This window comes from Tachypleus tridentatus, chromosome 2 (assembly GCF_004210375.1).
Source record: "Tachypleus tridentatus isolate NWPU-2018 chromosome 2, ASM421037v1, whole genome shotgun sequence".
Classification (NCBI taxonomy): Eukaryota; Metazoa; Arthropoda; class Merostomata; order Xiphosura; family Limulidae; genus Tachypleus; species Tachypleus tridentatus.
Window position 1 is genome coordinate 44,939,637 of NC_134826.1, and position 23,646 is coordinate 44,963,282.

Below are 23,646 nucleotides of genomic sequence, written 5' to 3' on the forward strand. Positions count from 1 at the left end.
ATATATTTTTAAAATTCTCGGTGATTGAATATTATTTAACAGACTTTTTTTTCCCCTTCTTCCCCAGTGGCTCAGCTATAAATCCGTAGGCTTAACGCTAAAAATCGAACGCCTATGCCCATATTTGGCAGAACACAGAACATTTGCAGTTTTGTGACTAACGTTAACCAAATCCAGCTTAAGTTCTCAAGCCACAAGCTTCCATGCCAGTATTCATCGAATGGTGTGGAATTATTTGTGAATCAGATATGTAGGGGTGTTTTAAACAGCTCGTATCAGGTATGACAAGCCGTAAAATTACCATGTCCTTAACATTATTATGAAATGCGTTTAATTCTTTCTTAGTATGCAAGTGGTTGAGTTAAATGCTGATCAACTGTACACTTCTAAATCAGTTATTGATTTTCTAGTTTCACTTTAATGGACTGTTAGTGATTTACAGAGGTTAAACAGATGCCATTTCTGTGTTTTAACTTTGTTTTAAGATAACAAATATTTACTTTAAACTATATTATTGACTACTCGAATAAGAACGTGTAGCTACTCTATCTTACCGTAATAGTATTAAAACATTTCTCAGATAATTGTAAATGTGTAGTTTTTATTCACACGTTCGCACAAACTTCTCGAGGTTTGTGTATAACAACTAGTGAACACTCGTTTACCACCACCGACTCATGGGCTGCTATCACGTGACTGAATAGAAGGTTTTGACTGTCATTCTCAACACGCATCCACGCTCCTCCCCCACTCCAAAATGCGAAGCGAATTGTTGAGGCTGCGAGTCGCGAACCATGAATCCATTGATTAAAATCTTCGCACACTGTTCACCCCCGTTCTTTTAAGCGTGATAAAATTTATAAGTAGAAGTAAATACAGCTTGTGTTACAAAAATGTGTTTAGATGTCAGCATTTTTCATGATTATTCTTAACTGGAAGTAGGGTAATTAATATTTGTGAATATTCAGCTGAAATTTTAAAAAGCTTTTTGACATACGTTTCACGTAGTGTTCGTAAGTTGGTACATTACGTACACTAGAAAACCATTTGTTTTTAATTATTTTTTACGGTTATTGTTCAGCATTTTTAGGAACGTACAAGAATGATACCAATGAAACTCAGCAGTATCATGTAGACTAGGGGTGGGCAACTTATTTTTCATAGTGGCCACAACTGTAGTTAATGAAAACAACATTGACCACACTATTCAAAAAATAAAAAAATTGAAGGTGTTAGTTTAATCAAAGTAATTACATTTCAACTAACCTTCAGTGCGAGTTTTCATAAACAAGTTTCGTGAAATTTGGCTTAATACATGCGTGCCATTTTTCCGCTGAAACGCGGATTTCCGCGGTTTTCAAACGGCCAACGATCACCCACGAGATTCGTGTAAATTCGAGGAGAAAATATGAGCGATTTGGAGGCCGGGTAGGTGGTTTTTGAGGAGAAATCGTATTTTTTCAATGTTTATTGCAGAAAAAAAAATCTTACCGCCATCTTGGAGGTAGTCTCGTTTCGTCTCGTTGCAGGTCTCGTGGTCTGGTATCGTGTGCATACCAGACGATAAAATATTCTCTACGCTCCAAAGAATTTGTTTGTTTGTTTGGAAATTTCGCACAAAGCTACTCGAGGGCTATCTGTGCTAGCCGTCCCTAATTTAGCAGTGTAAAACTAGAGGAAAGGCAGCTAGTCATCACCACCCACCGCCAACTCTTGGGCTACTCTTTACCAACGAATAGTGGGATTGACCGTAACATTATACACCCCCACGGCTGGGAGGGCGAGCATGTTTAGCGCGACGCGGGCGCGAACCCGCGACACTCGGATTACGAGTCGCACGCCTTACGCGCTAGGCCATGCCGGGCCGGCTCCAAAGAAACAACAGCGATTGAAATGTTTAAAAGGAAAGATGTTCATTTTGATCCTGTAGACAAGAGAATGTGTAAGGACATTAGATCAGCAGCTTCAAAGTATACCTCAAAGCTGAGGGAGAATCAGAAGAAAAGGGCAGAAAGGCTTCAGGCCTATGGTTCTGTGAAATCTGGCCCAGCCAATTGTGAGTAATTTACTGACAAGATTGTATAGATGAACAAGTTTTACTGTAGGTAGTCATGTAGAGTAATTTTAAGTAATTTGAAATTTTAATGGAATACATGCAGCAGAGCAGTAGTTGTTGATGTCAGTGACTGTACAAAATTTTATTTCTGAGGCATATCACTGATATCAGTAGTTTAATATTGAACCATATCAGTAGTTGAATTTTTAAGCAATGTCATAGCTTTCCTTCATATGCTGTTTTAGTTTGTATTGTCAATTTGTGAAAGAATGGAAAATTCACTGACATTAAGGTACCAGTAGTATAATGACAAGATTGCATAATTGAACAATTTGAACTGTAGGTAGTCATGATTAGTCAAAAGAGTAATTTTATGTGATTTGAAAATTGTATGGAATATATGCAGCAGAGAAGTAGTTATTGGCAATGACTGTAAAACATTTAATTGGCAGCATACCAGTAGTTGATGATGATGATGTTATTGATGACAAAAAGGATAATAATGAAATGATTTGTATTTGAAGTATTTACTGAGTTATTTTGGCTTTATTAACTCATATTACTAATATATTTTGATTTAGAAAAAAATTAAACTGAATAAATAGCAAATGAACAATCTTAAATTTCATTTATTTACTTTTTATTTTATTTGTTAATTTTAGATATTTTGATATATCTTCTAAAAAATGAATGCAAATTAAAAGAATGAATCAACTGTAAATGAAAGTTATAGTTTTTATTAGTTTGATTTAGTCTTTTAATTTCCTTTTGTTATTTTATATGATATATATTGTGTACTTTTCCAACATTGCAATGTCAAAAAACATAAAGAAATTATGTCCCAGATTGCACCAAATCACACCAAATAGCATCCATTTTTTTAAAATTTCCCCCTAGTCAGGCGCGGCTATGTAAGGCATGTGCTGCTCTGGCCAGGCTATATACCTTTTCCTCTTTTTTTTCATAAATGTCATTGGCATCCCTGTTAATATCTATGCTCAATGAGCATCTAAGCTCTGCCTCAAATTTGTCAGTAAGCCGAGATCTGTATTTAGAGTTTAGAAAATCTAGCGTAGAAAATATTGTGGATCCAAACATGGAAAATAATTTTGAAATTGCTATCTTTAAATCTGAAAGTCTCATTTATCAGAACAGTGAGCCACATCTCTCGGATAGAACATTTTTGTTTACCTTTTATGTAATTTCCTTACTGAAACTTCTGAAGTCAAATTGAAATGGATCATGCAAAAATTCAAATATCAATTTCAAATTTTTAAATTCGTGGCAACATGATTCAACTTTTGAGATAGATTTTGGATCCAGTTTACATAGAGTTCATCTTTAGCATCAGAAAAATCATAGCCCTTATTATTTTTTAGATAACTATTCAATTTTGTAAAGTGTGTCAAATCATTATTTTGTAATTGTTCTGCAAGGAGGTTTAGCTTCAATTGAAATTCATGAGTGTGATTGCTCGCTTATTATTTTACCTCTTTCCTGAAGCTTCGTATTCAGATTATTCAAGTGAGTCATCATGTCACACAGAAAATATAAATCACAATTCCATGACAAAGTTTCAGTTTCAGGGAAATTTTCAATCTTACCTTTTCCAACAAGATACTATTTTAATTGAGGAAATAAGGAAGTAAATCGTTCCAAGACTTTTCCTCTACTTAAACATCTTACATTTTCAAAATCAGTAAGATCATCAAAAGTAAAGTCACTGCTTTTCTTCAAAGACTCAACAAACTGTCGATGGATGAGAGAGCTTCCACTTCTAATATAATTCACAATTTTTACAACAATGCCCACCGTATTTTTCAATTAATCACTTAGACAATTGAGCACAAATTTTCCTGATACAAAATGCAGTAGAAAAATGACAGCGTGGACTTCACATTATTTTCAATTAAATGCTGCTTCAAAAAAGAAACAAGTCATAATTTCGCCCCAGTCATGGCGGGAGCACAGTCTGTTGTAACAGAAACCAGTTTTTTAAAATCCAGATTGAATATTTTTGACATTTCAAGAAATTTTTCAAAGATTTTTTTTGCCACATGTTCGATCTCGTAATCCACAAAGACCAAGCATTTCTTCCCTCATTTGAAGATCTGAAGTTACATGTCAAACTCAAAATATCATCTGTGCAGTGTCACTAACATCTGTTGACTCATCTCGTGCTAAAGAAAAATACAAACAATCTTTCAGTTGTTCAAGCAACAGATTTTCTATGTCTTTTGATAACTCTAGCATTCTGTGGACAATTGTTCTCGACTTAATTGCAAATTATTTACCTTTTGAATAATATATATGTTATTTTTGAATCACAATTATCCAACAAAGTTTCATTGACCACAATCAATATTTCTTTTTCTAGTTAAGCATCAGAAAACGATTTCTTTTCTTGAGCTAGAATCCAAGCTACTTTATAGCTAGCTAATGTGACTAGTTCCATCGATGATAAAATCTTTTTAGGGATCTCTTTTGTTCATGAAGTTATGCTTTCAGATGGCCAATTTTATTCATACGATTTTTGCTATCAACTGGATATTTTAAATCAAATTCGTTGTGAAAATTGTTAAAAGTGTTGGTTTAGGTTGTATACTTTATTATTGCTAAAAACTTTGTTACACAAAACACACATTGGTTTATTATTTACTTCAATCACTATAAATTTCAACTTCCAACTTTCATTAAATTCTCGTTTCACGTTTTTCCAGTCACGTGTCATTCTCTTTTCAGTAGTAATACCAGAATCAATTAAATTGTCTTTATTTTCTAAGTGTTTACCATCATCTGGTTTCTTTCGTTTTCGAATATTATGGGATTAAAAACAAACTATATTTAAACTCGTGAAAGCTGGACAATAAAAATGTTTGCAAACGCATACAAAACAACGCACACTTGATAACAAACATTTAAACCAGACTGACGTTACAAAATGGGCGGAGTCTATGGCAGTGGTGAAGCGCGCGACGTTAGCGATGACGTGAGGTAGTGCAGTTGCTAATTTCCAAATCTGCGATAAAAAATAAATTATGGAAAAAGTTTATTTCTAAACTCGAGCTGGCCCCATATGGCCAGTGGCCATGGATTTGCCCACCCCTGATATAGACGTTTCGAATTCCATTTAAAAATTAGACTCTTGAATGAGTTATGCTATTCTCAGAACTGGGCCCGGCATGGCCAGGTGGGTTAAGGCGTTCGACTCGTAATCTGAGAATCGCTGCTTCGAATCCCCGTCGCACCAAACATGTTCGCCCTTTCAGCCGTGGTGGCGTTGTAATGTGACGGTCAATCCCAATATTCGTTGGTAAAAGAGTAACCCAAGAGCTGGTGGTGGATGGTGATGAATAGCTGCCTTCCTTCTAGTCTTACACTGCTAAATTATGGATGGCTAACGCAAATAGCCCTTGTGTAGCTTTGCGCGAAATTCAAAACAAACAAACAATTGTCAGAACTGACGACTTGAATTCAGAACCGACGTTTAAATTATTTCGAAACCTTTAAATCTGTTCCGAAAGTGAAACATAATGGAGTAGAGATGCGCTTTATGGTAGAGAAACAGGTGACAATTAATAGAACATTCGTAACTTTAATGCTCTGTTAAGAAACAAATGTTAAAAACTGGGGCTTTATAACGTATCACACTTTGTTTTTCATGACTTAGGCAGAAAACGTGAAAGTTATTTGAAAAGGTTAAAAAATGCGTGATAGACCTGAACTGATAGTTTTATAGGGATCGGGGAGTACGCCTTTAAACAAATGTGGCACTTGTAGACTTGAAGTGGACTTGAAATAAATACGGAACAATGTGGAGATTTGGTGTACGCAAACCCTTAACCTATTAGCAGGTATTAGCCTGAATGGTGACGCTCTTTCTTTCTTTCCCGTCTGTGTAATATACCGAAAAAGAAACGTCATAAGTTTGTGTTAAAATCTGCATGATATGTAACAGTTATTGGTATCGATACTTAATAAAGACGGCTGTTAGTTGATATTAAAATTTGCGTAAATTCAACTTTATTAATATAACTTGTGTGTTAAATTGTTATTGAAGAGCTGACTATAGTATGTTGGCTCTGCATGGCCAGGTGGTTAAAGCACTTGACTCATAATCCGAGGGTCGCGTGTTCGAATCCCCTTTACACCAAACATGCTCGCCCTTTCAACAATGGGTACGTTATAATGTGGCGGTCAATTCCACTATTCGTTGGTAGCTGAAGAGTTGGTGGTGGGTGGTGGTGACTAGCTGCCTTCTCTTTAGTCTTACACTGCTAGATTAGGGACTGCTGGAGCATATAGTTCTCGTGTGGCTTTGCACGAAATTCAAAACAAACCAGACTATACTGTTTTAATAGATTTGGCATGGTCAGGTGGGTAGGATATCGACTCGCAATTTGCGAGTTGCAGATTCGGATCCTTATATCACCATATGTACTCACCCTTTCAACTGTGCGGACGTTATAACGCGGTGGTTATTCGTTGTTAAAACAGTAGCTTAAGAGTTGGCGGTGGGTGGTGTTGACTAGTTCTTCCCTCTAGTCTTTCATTATTAAATTAGTGACTGCTAGCGCAGATAGCCCTCGTGTAGCTTTGCGCGAAATTCAAAACAAACAAAATCCTCGTGGAAGAAAGTCATTTTCTGAAAGCGCTCGAGTTATTGGATTCCTTTTTTATTTTGCTTACTTTTAAATATCACGAATATATTCGATATTTCGGTGTGAAAATTGTATGAAATACATATAGGTGTGACATTGTTTTTGTAGCCTAAGTAAGTGACTTACAAGCTTAACGCATTTCAATCCAGATCTGAAGCCCCTCGATTGGTCAGTAGTAAATCTACAGACTAACAAAGCTAAAACTCTTGATGACGAGAAACCCACTTAAAATAAAAATGTATCTTTATACTGTCGTCCCTAAGACGTGCCCGTCAACAGTCACTTTTAAACACTCTCTTAACCTGAATATGACTTAGGAAGGTCGAAACGCTGTTCTCTCCTTATCAGTAAAAGTGTTAATACCCAATACAAAGCTAAAATCTGGGGCTCGATTCCCTGCATTACTTCATATAGTGTGGTTTTGCTCTAAACAAACAAACCAGATTAGAGTGATCCAGTTAAAAGTTTAATCCAATTCTGAGGTTCATTTACTGTGTTCTATGGCTGTTCAGTTAGTTGTGGTAAGCTAAATACTGCATTATGACCAACATTTTATTCATTTAACTATAACGTCCTTCAAAAATATGATTTAAACAAAAAATATTTCCAAACTATCTGATCATCTTGATTCTGTGTATCGGCCGTGGCCCTAATGAGCAGTATGCCAAACTGTGAATCCAAGGGTACATTGTTCGCGTCACGATGACACAAAATCGCACTCCATTCTTTGACTATAGAAGAATGTATAATAGGATTTCGACCACACCATATCTGCTGTTACACAGTGCTGATGAGGCCCATTGTATAATACCAGGTCGGCTTGGACACGACAAACTTTAGTAGTGGTTCAAGATATGTTAAAAATTAGGGGCGTCTGGTGATTAAAGCTCCTTTTGTAGCTAAGTGCAATTATCAGTTTTGTCGCCATCAAAGTAGTATAAAACTAACTAGGGAATCGTTGAATACATTTCCTATCAAGATAACAGAAACAAGGGTGTGTTATTCACTTTTGTGAAATAGAAATATTAGGCTATGATTCTGCTGAAGATGTCATTGTTTCGATTTCTCGGTGACTCAGAAGTTTATTGATAGACAAATAATTTAGAAATGAAGAGGTATAATAGTTATCATGCTATGAAATGAGGTGTTGGTCTACCTTGTGACACTATCGTTCAGGTCATTTAAGGCCGTGACATCTGAACATTCATTAATACGTATAAGTACTCAAAATGCCCATACAAGTGTGCATACGATAACAAGTGGAAAATTTTAAACCAAAGTCAACAAGAGGCGCTCTCCAAGAACAACGGTTATAGGCTTAAACGCGCACCTTCTATGCATATGGCACTGCCACAAAAGCTCGAAATGATAATATAACAAAGGCTGTTACACAAAACTAGGTTTAAGATAAAAGAACAGTCTGATCAAAATGGCCGGTTGCTGCTAGATCGTATGCAGGAATGCTTCTCAGATGAACGTCGTCCTCCACATCAAATTTAGGAAATGTGTGTCAGCGGCTACGAACTACAGACTAATTTTCACAAAAATGACGTGTGGACAGATGAAGAACAACCGTTATTGTCAGTGAAGCCACCATATTGGCATTCTTTATACTATTGGTTCAAATTAGTCTAAATTGTTGTCTACACATTTGCAATTGACATTTGTAGTGTGTAACTTAGACAAGTAAAATTTTTGAAGGACATGATCTTAATGGCCTCGGTAATACAATAGACCCACAGCAACTAATTTCATTTTACAAACAATTATTTTGCAATAATACCTTTCCGTTTCTGAATGTTTTGTTTGTATACAGTGCTAATCACTAAGAGAAGTTTATATCCATGAAAGGCCAAAGTGCTTGCTTATCTTAATGTTTAGAAGCATTGACACGTGCTTCTTTCTCCATGTTTGCTCAATAGATCTTTCACCTCTTCAAATATTGGTGCCAAAGTTGCAGAATGATCTTAAACAACACAATTATATGTGAGCTTGTAATAAGCAAACATAGTAGTCAAGACTCTAGGAGATATCATTGTATCATATGGGCAATGGCCACCTATGCTCAGTTTAATCTAGGTCTTATCTTTTTGTAGTCATCACGTTTTGATTCACGTATCTGAATTTTCGTGTGTGATTAACTTTCCAATTTGTTTGGGGAAGTTTCCAGAGGTCATAGAACACACGTTCCGTATAAAGATTGAAGTTAATTCAGTACAGTATTTCTATATGTTTATACATGTTGTTTACTAGGCAGCATTTTATTTTTGTCTTGTCAGAAAACTTAGATTCTCTTTGGGCATGATTTTATCACAGTCCGTATATTTAGTCCTTTTTAGACGATTGCCTTAGCTATTTTCTTTGTGCAGAGCGTGTGTGTGTGTTTACCGTCATATTTCACGTTGACGTATAAAACGTAAAGTTTCTTAAATGTTGTTATTGTTTTTATTTTTTTGTGTATGTTTCTCTGTGTTTTTAGCCTTTATGAGAAAGAAAGATCCGTTTTAGACAGAAATTAGCTATCCTGTGTATCATGACCTGATCTTAGCTTGATAACCTTTAATGTTAATGTGTTGTTCTTGTTGCTATTCGTATTTCCTGTTTCACTATGACTCTTTATTCACTCCATTTTGGCACCTCGTTAGTACAGTGGTAAGTCTGCGGAGTTACGACGCCAAATTTAGGGGTTAGGTTCCCCTCGATGGGCTCAGTAGATATCCCGATGTGGCTTTGCTATAAGAAACACACACACTCATTTTTATTGTTGTTGCCGAGTTATGTTGCTTCGATAACACAGGTGATTGAAAGAATTCCGATCAGCATTGATACGTTTTCCAACCCACCAGTAGGAGGCTAGGAAAACTATTCACAGATTATCGTGTCTGGTGTGTTCAAGTGCAGATTGTTTGGAATGTTTGTGAAACTAGTGGGGTGATGAACCAGAAAAAAACGTATAGCAGATTCATCCCTGCAATATAAATTAAATACGGTGGAGAACGGCATTGATTCTCAGGAGAAAAAATCAAACATAACAACAACTGTTAATGACTAAGAAAATGTCTGTGTACGCCTATATAGTATCTAAAACTTAGTCGTGGTAAATCATTCTAACAAACCAACGCAAGAAGTTATTGCATTTCTTCCTTGGGCAGATTTAAGCAATTACTAGATTCTCATAAGAGGCGAAAGCAACAACATTATTCCAAGTTCAACTGAAAGAAAAAAACACGTTATTACTAGAATATCGGGAGTTCTTTTTTTATATGTCTCTTCCTTTTGTCTCAGTGGTAAGTATTGAGGCCTACAATACTAGAAATCAGGTTTTAATGTTCGTATTGAGCACAGCACAGATAACACATTGTGTAGCTTTATGCTTAAGAACAAACTTTTCTCTGGACATTCAATAATAGAGACATTTTCAAAGTGTACTTTCCAGGTAAGACCTTTGCCAGACAATCTTATTTGTCAGCAAATTAAAGTTTCAAATAATGTTTTAGACAGTAAACGTTGTAAGGTGCAAATAATACCATATCCAATTTGTGCCCATTACATTTTGGAGAATGGTTACAATATCGATAATTATGCAATATGTCCACAGTGTCTACTTGAACCTTAACATTCTGCAATATGTCCACAGTGTCTACTAGAACCTTAACATTCTGCAATATGTCCACAGTGTCTACTAGAACCTTAACATTCTGCAATATGTCCACAGTGTCTACTCGAACCTTAACATTCTGCAATATGTCCACAGTGTCTACTCGAACCTTAACATTCTGCAATATGTCCACAGTGTCTACTCGAACCTTAACATTCTGCAATATGTCCACAGTGTCTACTAGAACCTTAACATTCTGCAATATGTCCACAGTGTCTACTAGAACCTTAACATTCTGCAGTATGTCCACAGTGTCTACTAGAACCTTAACATTCTTTTAATTTTACACAATCCTTCACTTTCTGATAGAGGGGTTTCTTGACAATCAGTGTTAACTGAGTACTAATAGTTAGTGTATTTGAATGACTCAACTAATGGTTAGGCTCTTTATATGTTTTGTTTTGAATTTTGTGCAAAGCTAAACGAGGGCTATCTGCGCTAGATGTCCCTAATTTAGCAGTGTAAGACTAGAGGGAAGGCAGCTAGTCATCACCACCCACTGCCAACTCTTGGGCTACTCTTTTACCAATGAATAGTGGGATTGACTGTAACATCATTACAACCCTCATGGCTGAAAGAGCAAGCATTTTTGGTACGACAGGGATTTGAACCTGGGAAAATTCACGTGTGAAGAGCCTAGTAAGGTTATTCTCTCTTGATCATGATGGGATCCAAGGAAATGAAAGGGCAGATAGATATAACTGGCTGATGATGCTTTCACTAGAGGGAAATTGACACCAGAAAAAAAAAAAATATTGTGAAAGCTCTACTGGTCACCTTTTAGAAGAAGCACTGATAGAAAGGCTGAAAGGGCAAGCATGTTTGGTGCTACTGGGATTTGAACCTGCAACCCTCAGATTACAAGTTGAATGCCTTAACCCACCTGGCCATACATTAAGCTCTTTAACCTACAAGTTATGTAAGACCTGACATAAGTTTTAAGTTGAGTCAATACTGTTATTTGATGCCACCATTTGATTGAAGCTAAAAATTGTTTTATTCTTCATTTGGTAGACTTGAGTCATTCAAGTGTATGCCTTTTTTTCAGGAGGGAGGAAAGAAAATGCCTTTGAAGCTAAAGCTTTCAGAAATTAAAAAAATATTTTTATGACAATAAACTGATTACCTAGATCTAATGTGTGTCTTCAAAAAAACATTTTTTTAATGTTTTCAAAGAGGCTAATAAAGTTATTTCTGAAAGTTTCCTTTGGCCTAACTTGGCACTCCTCTCAGCCAACCCAATAATTCTACTCAGTTTGCACATTCAGGATAAATTGCATATTAAAACATTTACTTTCAAATAAATTTTAATGGGAAAGGAAGTATGATGAACAAATTATAAGCCTTTTAGATTGACCCACTTTTGATTAAAAAAAAAGTTTGGAGTAGCCTTAAATATCATGTTTATATTAAAGTACTGTTATTTTCATTAAAAAACAACAGAAAAGAATATGGATTAGTGTTTACATAGTCAGTCGTTAGGGCTGGCTTTCTGATTGTCAACACCACAGGTTAACTGTGGTAAATTCCATTATGTACAGGTACTGAATAACATAATTCAGAAATGCCTTAAATATGTAAGTATTCTGTTAACTAAAGTAGTTTGTTTTTTTAAATGACTGGCATTTGAAATGGTGTTGTTGGTATTTAATTAAAAAACTTATTTTGACAAAGATTAGATAGAAGATGCACTGTTAAAGATATAGTTTATTTATAAACTGGGTAATGGCTTTTACCTTTTTTAATGAGTTATTCTGAGAAAAATTTTATGGTACACGTACAAGTTCTTGATATTTTCGTGTAGAAAATAGATAACTAATACCTGGTAGATATGTTTTGTATAATGTTTTTTGAACTTCCAAAGTAATGCATGGTTGTGTCTTGAAGTAACTCTCTAGTTCCATGGAAAGTTGTGTTTGTATCACTCTGATATTAATTTCTATTGGGTTAGGTAAAGAAACTGCTCTAATACCACCTTATTTTTCTGTCAGTGACAGTTTATATATTCTTGAGGTGTGATTATCTTTCTATTCATCTTTTTCTCTCTCTAAACTACTCTTATTATTTATGTATTTTTTTCATTTGTCACTAATTCCCTATCTAATGTAACATAAACCTGGGTTATAGTATTTTTTTCAATATTATTCTGTCTTATTGTTTCATGTTACTACATTGCACTTCCGCTTATTTTGAACTAGAAGAAGTTCATGTTATTTTTTAACAATTTTTATCTTGTTATAATAATTGCAGTGTAATAGTGTCTTAAAACTTTAGTAACAAAACACTTGAAATTAAATTTTAAAATCAAATCAACACAAGTTTTAGGTATTTTATTTTAAGGTAAAATTGAATTAATTTTGTAACTCAAAGTTTGAAACTGTTGAAATTAAAACCAGCAATGGATATGTAAAAAAATCAAATGATCCCTTCTAGAATATTTGAAAACAGTGATGTTCAAACAGATTTTTCATCATTATCAAAATTGTAGAGAATGTCTTTACATTTTTGGCACATGACAAAGGAAAAAATTAACCGTGTTTCATTAGAGAGGTATAAAAATACCTAAAAATAAAAATAAATAAAAATATAAAAATGACATGTCAAAAATATGGATATTAAATTTAAAAAAATAGGAGGTTTTTACTGAGATACCAATTCACTACAGGTCAGTAGCATTTTGCAATACGTGATTAATAATCATCGTGTTGGACGCTGCAAGTCTAAAATGTTAATCTGCTCATCTTTCAGTTTAAAAACAGGTTATCATGACAGTCTATGCAGTTATCAAAATTGCAAGTTTAGACTGAAATATTATAGTAACTTGAAAAGTAGTACCTTAAAGCTAATATACTTTTGTCTTTTTTAACACAAAAATGTACATAATTATGAAAATGATAAAGTAAAAAACTATTATCTGATATTGGGCATTAGCTTTTTAGTGGTGTTCTGATTTCTTTTGTGTCTAACCAAGTGTCTCTGATTATCTTATTACAAGTATTTAGTACAGTACATGAAATTATTTTTGTATTCAAGATAAATGTAAAAAAATAAATAAGGATAATAAATACTGTGCTGTATGGTATGATAAAAGAATTATAAATCTGTATGAAATTTCAAACAATAACTGTGATTGTGATAATAACAATGGAAAAGTGATGAAACATTAACATTAAAGAACTTCTTAGAATAAATAGTATCTGAAGTATATCTTATGAATGTTTTTGTTTTTCAAGAGGCTTAAGATGAAACTTTATTTTAGTTTACAAGTGAAATTGGACCAGAAAAAATTGTATTGAGCAGTAACTTTAAACCTTTAACTATTCTACAGATATGCCAGTTAACTCTGCTTGTTAAAGATGGTTATTTTTAACTGTTGCTAAGTTATAGGACTATGATGTCATAGATAATATGGATGGCCTAAACTGCCAATTTTATCTGTTTCCATTTTGTTTACTTTTTTTCTCCAGTTTTTACGAGATGAGCTGCACTATGAGAATGGCTATGAAAGACAGAAGGGTTTTCATGGAAATGATAAACATATTAGTGTCGATGAGTTATGGAAATCTTGGAAAGCATCTGAAGGTAATGTTGTGTTTACTGTTGATTACATGTGTAGATTTTTTTATAACATTTGTGTGAAATGAAGTTTTATCAACAAGAAATAAAAATTTCTTTCATCAAATGAAGGCACAGATTATGATAAATAGAAAAATTTGAATAACGTTTTTTTTTAAATAAAATGTTACTGTATTAAATATGTGTTAATGAAACAGTTTGTGTTATAAATTTAAATTCTGATGAAGACATGTCAATCAAATAAAATTTAGACCAAACTGACATTCACCTGTAGTACCTGAAAAAAACATATAACATTATTACATATTTATATAACACTAACAATGGATTTTGCAACTTTTTGTTAAATATTAACAAAATTACAAAACAGAAGAAGCCAAGATTGCAGATCTGTGAACAAATCACTGTTATAACAAAATGAAAGTAGCAACTTTTGTACCTCTTTAGCAAGAAGGAAGGTAAAATTTAATTGTGTTCTGTTCATCTAATCTATGAACTACTGGTTTATAATATTGCTTATTTCAAATCAGATACACATCATTAGGTTGTAATATTTTTTTTTTCAGTTCACAACTGGACAGTAGAGGAAACAGTACAATGGCTAGTGACATACGTCGATCTACCTCAGTACGTTCAGAATTTCAATGAAAATGGAGTCGATGGTACTGCTTTACCAAGGTACGTGTGAGTACAATATTTCTCAGTACTGGATTGTGAGGAATGATAAAGTTGTCAAATTTTTCCATTTGAAATACATGTCAACATAATGAATACATCACATCCTTGCACACCCACCTATGAGAAAAGTAAAAATTCAGACTTGCCTTTAATATTTCATGCAATTGACTTAAACTCGTGTTAACAACTGACCTTTAGTGCTTCAGAAGGCAACTTGTTCCATAATAAGCTCATCTTAACACGTTGACTTCCACACGACTCACTGGTGAGTTTGCTCTATTTTCTGTTTAAAGGGCCACTTATTGGCTGGGACACAATGGCTACATATACAGATGAGAGTGGGACTTCAGAACAACATTTCTTTTCTGGACCCTGGAAAGTATAAGCAAAATAGGCTTGGAAGCCATTGTGTTAACAGGGGACTAGCTTGTCTTTTTCAAATCTTAAACTTACCTCTTTCTTACTATTATTTTCAGGGTATAGTACAAAGAAATCAGAGGCCTTTATTCTATAGATCCTTCAGATATTCTTATAAGCTTCAATAAGATCTCTTAAGAGAGTAATCTATCCTTCTGGTTCATCCAATTAGTCCTTTTATAAAACCAATAAGTTGCAGTGGTTTAATATAATTGCCAATATCTGAGTTTTGAGAAGTTATAAGCTAGTGATTTCAACACTTAATGAAACGTCTCTCTCTCTATTTTTTTCAAGTATATAGACCAATGTGACTTCCAGTTCAGCAAAGATGTATTTAGAAATAGGAACAAAATAATAACTCTTAGCTTGATGATGATATGCTGCTAAAAGTTTTATACAACTTCTACTTCAGTGATGATCCTCTTTTTTTGTCTTAAAGGTTGACAAAAGTTTACTTAATTATTTGAATTATGATGTTCCATTATAATATGGAAATAGATGTTTGTCATGGAATGAGATGAGGTAGGCTTAGGTAAATAAATTTTCATGTGACTATATTAAGTTTTGTTTCATTGACAAGATCACTGTGTTAGACCTTGTTTACAGTAGGCCTTCTCAACTTTAGTTACTGCATGATTGACCAAAGAAAATATATATATGAATATGAAACAGGTTTAAAACATTACATATATTGAATGAAACATTCTGATTTGCAGTTTTTAAAAAAATCAGGTTGTTTATAATTTTTTTATGGTAAAGTTTTTTTTTTATTGTACCCCAGTAATCATATGTGTCATACAATTGTGTAGTGTTTTTTTTAAATAAAACAAAAATTCAGTTTTCAGTTTTATAAAAGAAAAACTTTGTGGGAAGTTTCCCAAGAATGAAAGAAAATATTAGTCAGTGATTAAAGCTAAAAAAAGTAAACACCTTTAATTTTTTCTCAAACCGTCACAGTGAAGTCGTTTTGATGTTTCGAAGCCATACAGATGCAACATATAAACATCAGGTTTCATATTTTCACAAGGTGTGTAATATGTAAAAAAGTCTCCCAAAATGTCAAACTATTATATACAGTAATTTGTTTGTTTTTAACCACAATGCAATAAAACGAAGTACATATTGGAGGTGGCAAACTGATGCACCATGATAAAAAAAAAAAAAGTTAAGTAGACCTCATCTATGGCAACAGAATTTATAATCTCTTACAGTAGATAGTATCTCATAGGTCAAAGCTACCGACTTGTTGCTCCAAGTGTATTCTTGATATTTTTTTAATTTAAGTCTTCAGTTCTAAATGTTTTCTGTATCTGTATATGAAAGGGCCACATCTCTAGGTCTCTGAAGGTTCCTACTTTTGAAGCAGCTTTTGGGACTGCACATTTTTATGCCATAAGAAAGAGAATACTCTAGCAATTAAAATGTTAATATGCTTTATAACATCCTGTATTGTAGCACCTTGTAAGCAAATTCTAGTCCTACTCTTTTTATGTTGCTCATTATAAGTAACCTTTACAAGATTCTGAATAAAGATTCTTCCACTATGTATGTATGTATCTATATATAATGTATGTGTGTGTGTATGTGTATTCATTGCAAATAGCCATAGCTTTAAATCTGTCAAAGACTTGTACCTGAATGCTAACTGAATGCCCCCTGCTAGTAGAGCAGTATGTCTATGTATTTACAATGCTAAAATCAGGGTTTGATTCCCCTTGGTAGGCTTAGCAGATAGCCTGATGTGGCTTTGCTATAAGAAAACACAAACATGCTAACTGAACGCTATCATTGGGCTTTGTGTTTTAACTGCTTTTCACCCTTGTAAATCCAGCACTCTGATTCTTAATTTCTTTAATAAGAAGAAAATAGTGCATGTCTTATTTAAAAAATATTGTGATGTACAAGTATTTCTAATTTTTCTCTCTGAAAGCTGAAAAATACTATGTCCTTTGCTCCCCAAGGTTGTGAAACAGGCTAAATCTGTAATAACAGTAAGAAGACAAGTGTTGTGTAAACTGTTACTTCCACCTCACTTAAGGGTTTTTTTTAACTAGTAATTTTGCTGTGAAATTCTGAAGTGAAATTTTTATGCTAGTTACACACACACATTTATAAATAAGACATTTGTATTTTAAGTGTTTAAAACAGTTATGATATTTTCCCTTAATATAGAATGGCAGTGAATGATGCAAACTATTTATCATCTGTTTTGGGTATAAAAGATATCATTCACAGGCAGAAATTGGCTTTAAAGGCAATGGATGTAGTACTGTTTGGGCCTCCGAAACGTAAGTAGTTTACTTTCTGTCCCCTACCTAGATGTATATGTATGTATAATTTATATATATCTATCTCTGAAAGGGCCACACCTTTAACCCTAAGCCTCTTTTATGTCTTTTAAGCAAATCTTCCCATTAAAATTTCCAGTGTCATTCATGCCTTTGTGTGTCATAAGAAAATGTTCTAGAAATCAAATTAGGTGAATCATTTTTTAATTAATTGTATCAAGTTTTATTTAATTGACAAGAACACTGTGTTAGACCTTGTTTACATTGGGCTCTCTCAGTCTCAGTTACTGCTCAATTGGCCAAAGAAAATCACTGAATGTAACCAGTGCTTGATGTAATTACCAATATCTGAACTTTGAGAAGTCATAAGCTAATGGGTTTTAATACTTAATGAAACTTCTCTCTCCCTTTTAGCTTGTTTACTACTTTACAAACTATTACATCTAGTACATATGAAATACTAAATCAACAAATGTAAGGTATGATGTTACTGCATGTTTTAATTTAAGTTATACTGAGAAAAAATGTAACTTTTGTAGAAAACTGAATATTTTTGGTAATATTCAAGAGAATATCATAATAAAACAAATGAGGAAGAAATATGAAAAAGGTGGTATTTTTGTGTTCATGCAATTTGATCTTTTAGGTGTCACCAATTGTGATGTTATGAACCAAGCTGTTTATATAAAAATGTCACTTGTCTGAAAGTTTTGTTCTCGTGTACTATATTTGAAAAGTTTTAAAAAATTGTGTTATGTCAGGGTGTCATTCAGTAAAAAAATGTCCATCTAACTTATAATGTTATTACAGTATTATCATACTGTAGAAAAGAACTTCTATTGGTCAGAGCTAAACATTTGCAAAGTAATGTGATTGTTTATTGGGTGTTGATAACCTAAGCAGTAATTGTTCAAATTCAGTTTATAGCTCTTTATTGAATGTTTGAATTTTTTCTTACAGACCATAACTATGTAAAAGACACTCTCCTAGTTCTTTCATTAGTAGTAGCTGTTGGTGGCTGTTGGTTTGCTTTTGTTCAGCATAAATACTCCAAGATTCATCTTCGGAAGATGATGAATGACATGGAGAACTTACAGAAAGCTGAAGAAGCTCTCCAGAGGCTACAAGAGGAGTAAGTTAAGAAATATTAAATATTAAAAACATACTATTATCAAAAACATCTAATTATGGACATTTTGAATTTGTTTTAAATTCCAATCTAAGTCTTTAAATCTTGGGGTTAATTCACAACATTTTAACTACAATAAAGATCAGCCAACAAACAAACAAGTTTATGCAGAGATGTTGCAAGTTCAGATAGTCTGAAACTTAGCACAACTGGTGTTATGAAAAAATAGAAAAGTTTTATCAACATCAGTTTATCTTCTATATAATACTCACTTGTAATAGAAAATACATTTTTTTCAGCCACTGATATCCATAATAACAGAGAATAATATCTACAGAAGTCTGACCTATGGGTTATTCAGTTGCTACCCCTAACCATTATAAAGAATATAATTGTCCTTGAGGGCCTATTTAAGAAGCTGTTCTGATTGTTCTCAGTTAATGTTTGACTGCTGGACCTCATTGGTTAGAAATAACTGTTTAATAATCATGTGGGTTGTTAATGAATAAGGAAAGAGTATCTAAATTGGTCATGATTATTTGGTTTGTGTTAGAAATCCTGTTTAGATACCTGTTTAGTCTTTAACAACAAGTTCGTTCTCAGTTTTTAATACAGGTTTTTGAATAGTGCTTTACCTTTAGATTGTTTATTTTTGAGAATATATGTTATGATTTCCTTTTAGAGTGCATGCTTTGTTTGTCCCACATGTTTACCATTCTATTTCAGGCTAGATAAAGCACGTGAAGAACAAGAGAATGTTGCTATAGAAAAGGAAAATCTTGAGAAAAGACTGCGAGATGAAATTAACATTTCTAGGGTAGGTTTTACAAAAAGGGATTTGAAACATCAGTTAATTTAGTTCTTATTTGCATGCCAAGTTGTCCATTTCCTACCCATTGGTCAAATCTTGTCCAATAACGAACATTATTTTATGCCTATTTTTCACCATATTTACAAACACCTGCACTTACCCTCAAATCAGGTAACTCCTTTAAAAAGGGATATTTCTGTGTTGTGACACGTGTTTCAGAAGAATACTTTCATTCCTGTTCTTTTCGTGCTTTCCTGTGTTGTTATTTTCCTTAAGACTGTTGCAGTAAATGGAGGTATTATATGAGTCAATGATCACATACGTACCTTAAAACAAAAATATTTATATTTATTTCATTTTGGTTCACTTCCATAAAAACCCTTACTCTAATTTTACAGATGACAAATCCAGTTTCCATAATTTTAATGAAAATATTGGAAAAAAAGTGAGTTTTTGAGTAATAGGTTGTGTTTTATTTATTTTTTAAGTAAAAATACAGTATTATATAGATCAAATAATAGAAAAGTATATTATGTGCAAAGTGCTTTTTGTAACTGACGTATAAATTAGTTTTATGTTTTATCTACAGTGTCATAATGTGATTCTGTAGTTATAAACTTACTTCATAGGGTGAGCTATAACTTTCAAATTATGCTTTTCTTTTGTTATCTTCTTTTATCAGTGGAATCTATAACTTGCATCAAATTGGCTAATTGTACATCATTGGTATTGCAGTACTCAATCTAATAATAAAGAACTGACAAAACAGATGGGTGAAATCACTTTTTTCTATTTAAAATAAATTGGGACTACGGTAATTAATGGGGTTAATAACCATTTTGAAAAATGTGCTTGAACCATGTGGACACTCCTAGTAATTTTAAGATAAAAATAAAAGTAAGTCTCTGACAGACTTCTGTCATTTAACCTTTGAAACATATCAGATTGTAGTGTGGTGACCATAAACAGGAAGCTTTATAAGTGAACATTGATGGGTGTAGCTTGGATAGCTCATTGATAGAGCACTGGCCTTGCAAGTCAGAGGCCATAGAGTCTTCACTTAAAAACTTAATTATTTGAGGTAGGGCAAATAAACATTAACATGAATGAACTGTGAAGATCAACATGCATGGGAAGGACATAAAAGTCTTTGTTTATTTATTTTTCAAATATTTATTTTCCAGTTTTACATCATTTTAAAGAAGTAAATTAAAACCTGCACAGTTTCATTCTTTTTTGTTGTTTTTTTTCAATATTGTTAGCAATTAAAACCTTCATAGACACGTGAAGAAAAGTCCTTAAAGTAATAATTAATACATAAACAAATACTTGGTAATGAGTTGGGGCTAATTAGCCTTAGAAATATTTTTGATTTAATATTATCTAATCTCTATTGTTATTTGATTTAAGTTGTTTTTCATAGAATTGTTTATGACTATGGTAAAGTTCTTTAGACTTCAAGTTGTCACCATTGTCACAGAATTAAATATAGTCTAACTGTATATGTCGTAATTAAATAAGTATAAGAGTGTATAGTTTGTATTTGCAAAATTGGATTATACATTTATTTGGTTATCAGAAATAAAAGCAACTGTTGTTTTATTTTTAAAATATTAATTTATTTGTAGAAACAAGGGTATGATGGTGATAATGAAGATATAAGCAGAATGCAGCAGTTGGAAGAAGAGCTGGAACATGTACGGGAAGAGCTCAGGAGGGCAGAGAAGGCCATGGAAACGAGAGCTTGGGTTCCTCCCCCAGCTCTCCAACACTGGCTACAACTAACTCATGAACTTGAACTAAGGCATTATAGTGCCAAGAAAATTGCGGCTGAACAACAGTTAGCTGCTGCCAAAGAAGGGGTTAGTTTTATTTTCAGAATTCAACAGATCCTGGAATTTTATAAGCAACTAAAACAGATTAGTAGACATTCAGCAATCAATCCTACATTATTTTCTACTAGGTTTTTTTCAGGTTGTATGTGTGTGTTGGAGTGGGAAGAGTTGCCATTATATAGACAAATGGAAAACTTTGCATTGCTACATAAATAATAAATGTGTCACGAATAATACAATTCTTCTTGTGCATTAACTTTTAGCATTCCTTTGTTAATATTTTTAGTTAGATTTCTGTTGGTTTAGTGCTCAGCTCTGTCTGTTTTGGTACATTTTGTACACTTCATTAAAGCTGATTTTAGAGGGTGAACAAACAAGTATCTGAATCTTTATTTGCCACAATCATTATAAAATCTGTATCAGCTTGGCATTCATACTTGTATATTTCAGCATGGAAACTTGGATTAGAACACTTCTGCTTGAAAGTAGAAGAGTGTGTTATTCCAGATTTGTAGAAACTTTATTACTTGTAACAGTATAATTGTTTCATTTTTGTTATGTTTATTATTTAGTGATATTAAAATTAGCATTTGTTTTAATCAAAACAATAGGCTTTTATATCAGTTGAATACATTTAGTAAAAATTAACCTGGGAAAAAAGTGTGTTTTTATGAGTGGAATACGAGAAACAGTATGAAAAAATATGTCTTAAAAAGTGGAAAATAATTGTTTTGGTATTTCATTTATCTTGAATATCTTACTGAACTGTGTCCATGAAGGTTATAAATTCTTAAGGGTTTGGTTGGATATTCTTTGTTTAAGCCTACCAAATCAAAGTCCTTTAATTGTTCTATCCAATTATTTACAAAAAAAAAAAAGGCATAATTGTTTTTAGTGATTGTGTTGTAAGCAAGTTACTTTTCACTACCCATATTATTTTCTGAACTTTTACAACATTTTCAGAGCATGAAAAATTAGAAAATATTTTTTTTATATTGTGTGTGATATCTTGTCTTAATCTAAAAGAAATTGTTAACTAAAAGTTGCTGTAAAAATTACTGTTTAATAGTATTAACTGTATTTTTCTTCTAAACAAGTTAGGCCCAGTACAGCCAGGTGGTCAAGACACTCAGCTTGTAATCCGAGTGTCTAAGAATTCTTCTAAGAATTAAATAATTGGTTACTTTTAGTTTCTGTAACAAAAGTTTATTTTAGAAGATGAAACGTAGTTACCACTCAACAATTTTATTGAAAAAATGAAAATGTAGCATTAAAAAAAGTCTATCGCATTTATTTCTATGCATTTTAACACAAGTTCTTAATCAAAGACGAAATACAGAAGCTAATCAAATCGATTTGTGTTCCTAGATTGAATTCAAGAGTGTTTGTAGTAGGTAGGACGGAAAATTGTAGGTTTATGTATATATATATATATATATATTATAACCATAAATTTTAAGCCAAAACAAAACGCATTAAAGTTAAACAAAATACGCTGCATTAAAAAGAAATCTTAGAGTACAATATGGGATTATAAAATGAATCCGAGGTTTTATAGATGACTTCAGATATAGGACCATCCATCAATGTTAACCACCAATTCGCTAATCTCACATAAGAATATTAGAAATTATATTGAACTCCTAAAATGCTCCTACTATTTTGTATTATTACACATAGATGATGTCTTTTCACACTTCGTGATGTCTTTTTCTTTTATTTTTTGCCGAGACCAAAACTAAAAGATATATATTGGAAAATAAGTTGTATTTTTTCCTTTAATTTTCTTAATACATTAATAAAATGCTTACTGGCTGATAACGGACGAGAGGTTTTGTAGTAACGCATAAATTTTCCGTTTTCTTCGTGCATGTTTAACTACTGAAAAAAAGTACACAACTTTTCATGAACTCATCGTAAAATTGAAACCAATATAAAATAAGTTCTCTATCAGGTTTATAAATACATGTATATGGCAATGAATCTAACTTTTTTATATACAAAAAACACGGAAATACTTTCCTCCAATGTAATATGTGTTATGCTACTGATTTGGCCCGGCATTACCAAGCTTGATAAGGCGTTCGATTCGTAAACCGAGAGTCGCGGGTTCAAATCCTGGTCGCACCAAACATGCTCGTTCTTTCAGCCGTGGGAGCGTTATAATGTTACGGTCAATCCCACTCTTCGTTGGTAAAAGAGTAGCCCAAAAGTTAGCGGTGGGTGATGATGACTAGCTGCCCTCCATCTAGTCTTACATTGCTAAATTAGGGACAGCTAGCACAGATAGCTCTCATGTAGCTTTGCATGAAATTCAAAATAAATAAACAATCTAAACAGGTTTTATCAAATGTAAATATAATGTGAATTAAATGTTCTTTTTGTATATCTGAACATAAATTTTTTACACTTTTTAATCAGAAAAATTAGAAAATATGTTGAAACATTAACTATATTAAAAATTAAAGTAATAGCCTTCATTTTTGTTTTAAGAATTGGAGGTATTTTATTTTCCTCATTTATACAATACTTTAAAT

The 23,646-nt window shown here is 32.9% G+C and overlaps 1 protein-coding gene across 1 annotated transcript in view; it reads left to right on the forward strand.

Moving 5' to 3' along the window:
• Positions 1-23,646, forward strand: part of LOC143242467 (stromal interaction molecule homolog) — a 57,007-nt gene that overhangs the window by 21,329 nt on the left and 12,032 nt on the right. Inside the window, 6 exon segments of the mRNA XM_076485885.1 lie at positions 13,843-13,957; positions 14,518-14,629; positions 17,219-17,334; positions 18,295-18,466; positions 19,190-19,280; positions 20,903-21,140. Coding sequence (XP_076342000.1) covers positions 13,843-13,957; positions 14,518-14,629; positions 17,219-17,334; positions 18,295-18,466; positions 19,190-19,280; positions 20,903-21,140 — 844 coding nt within the window.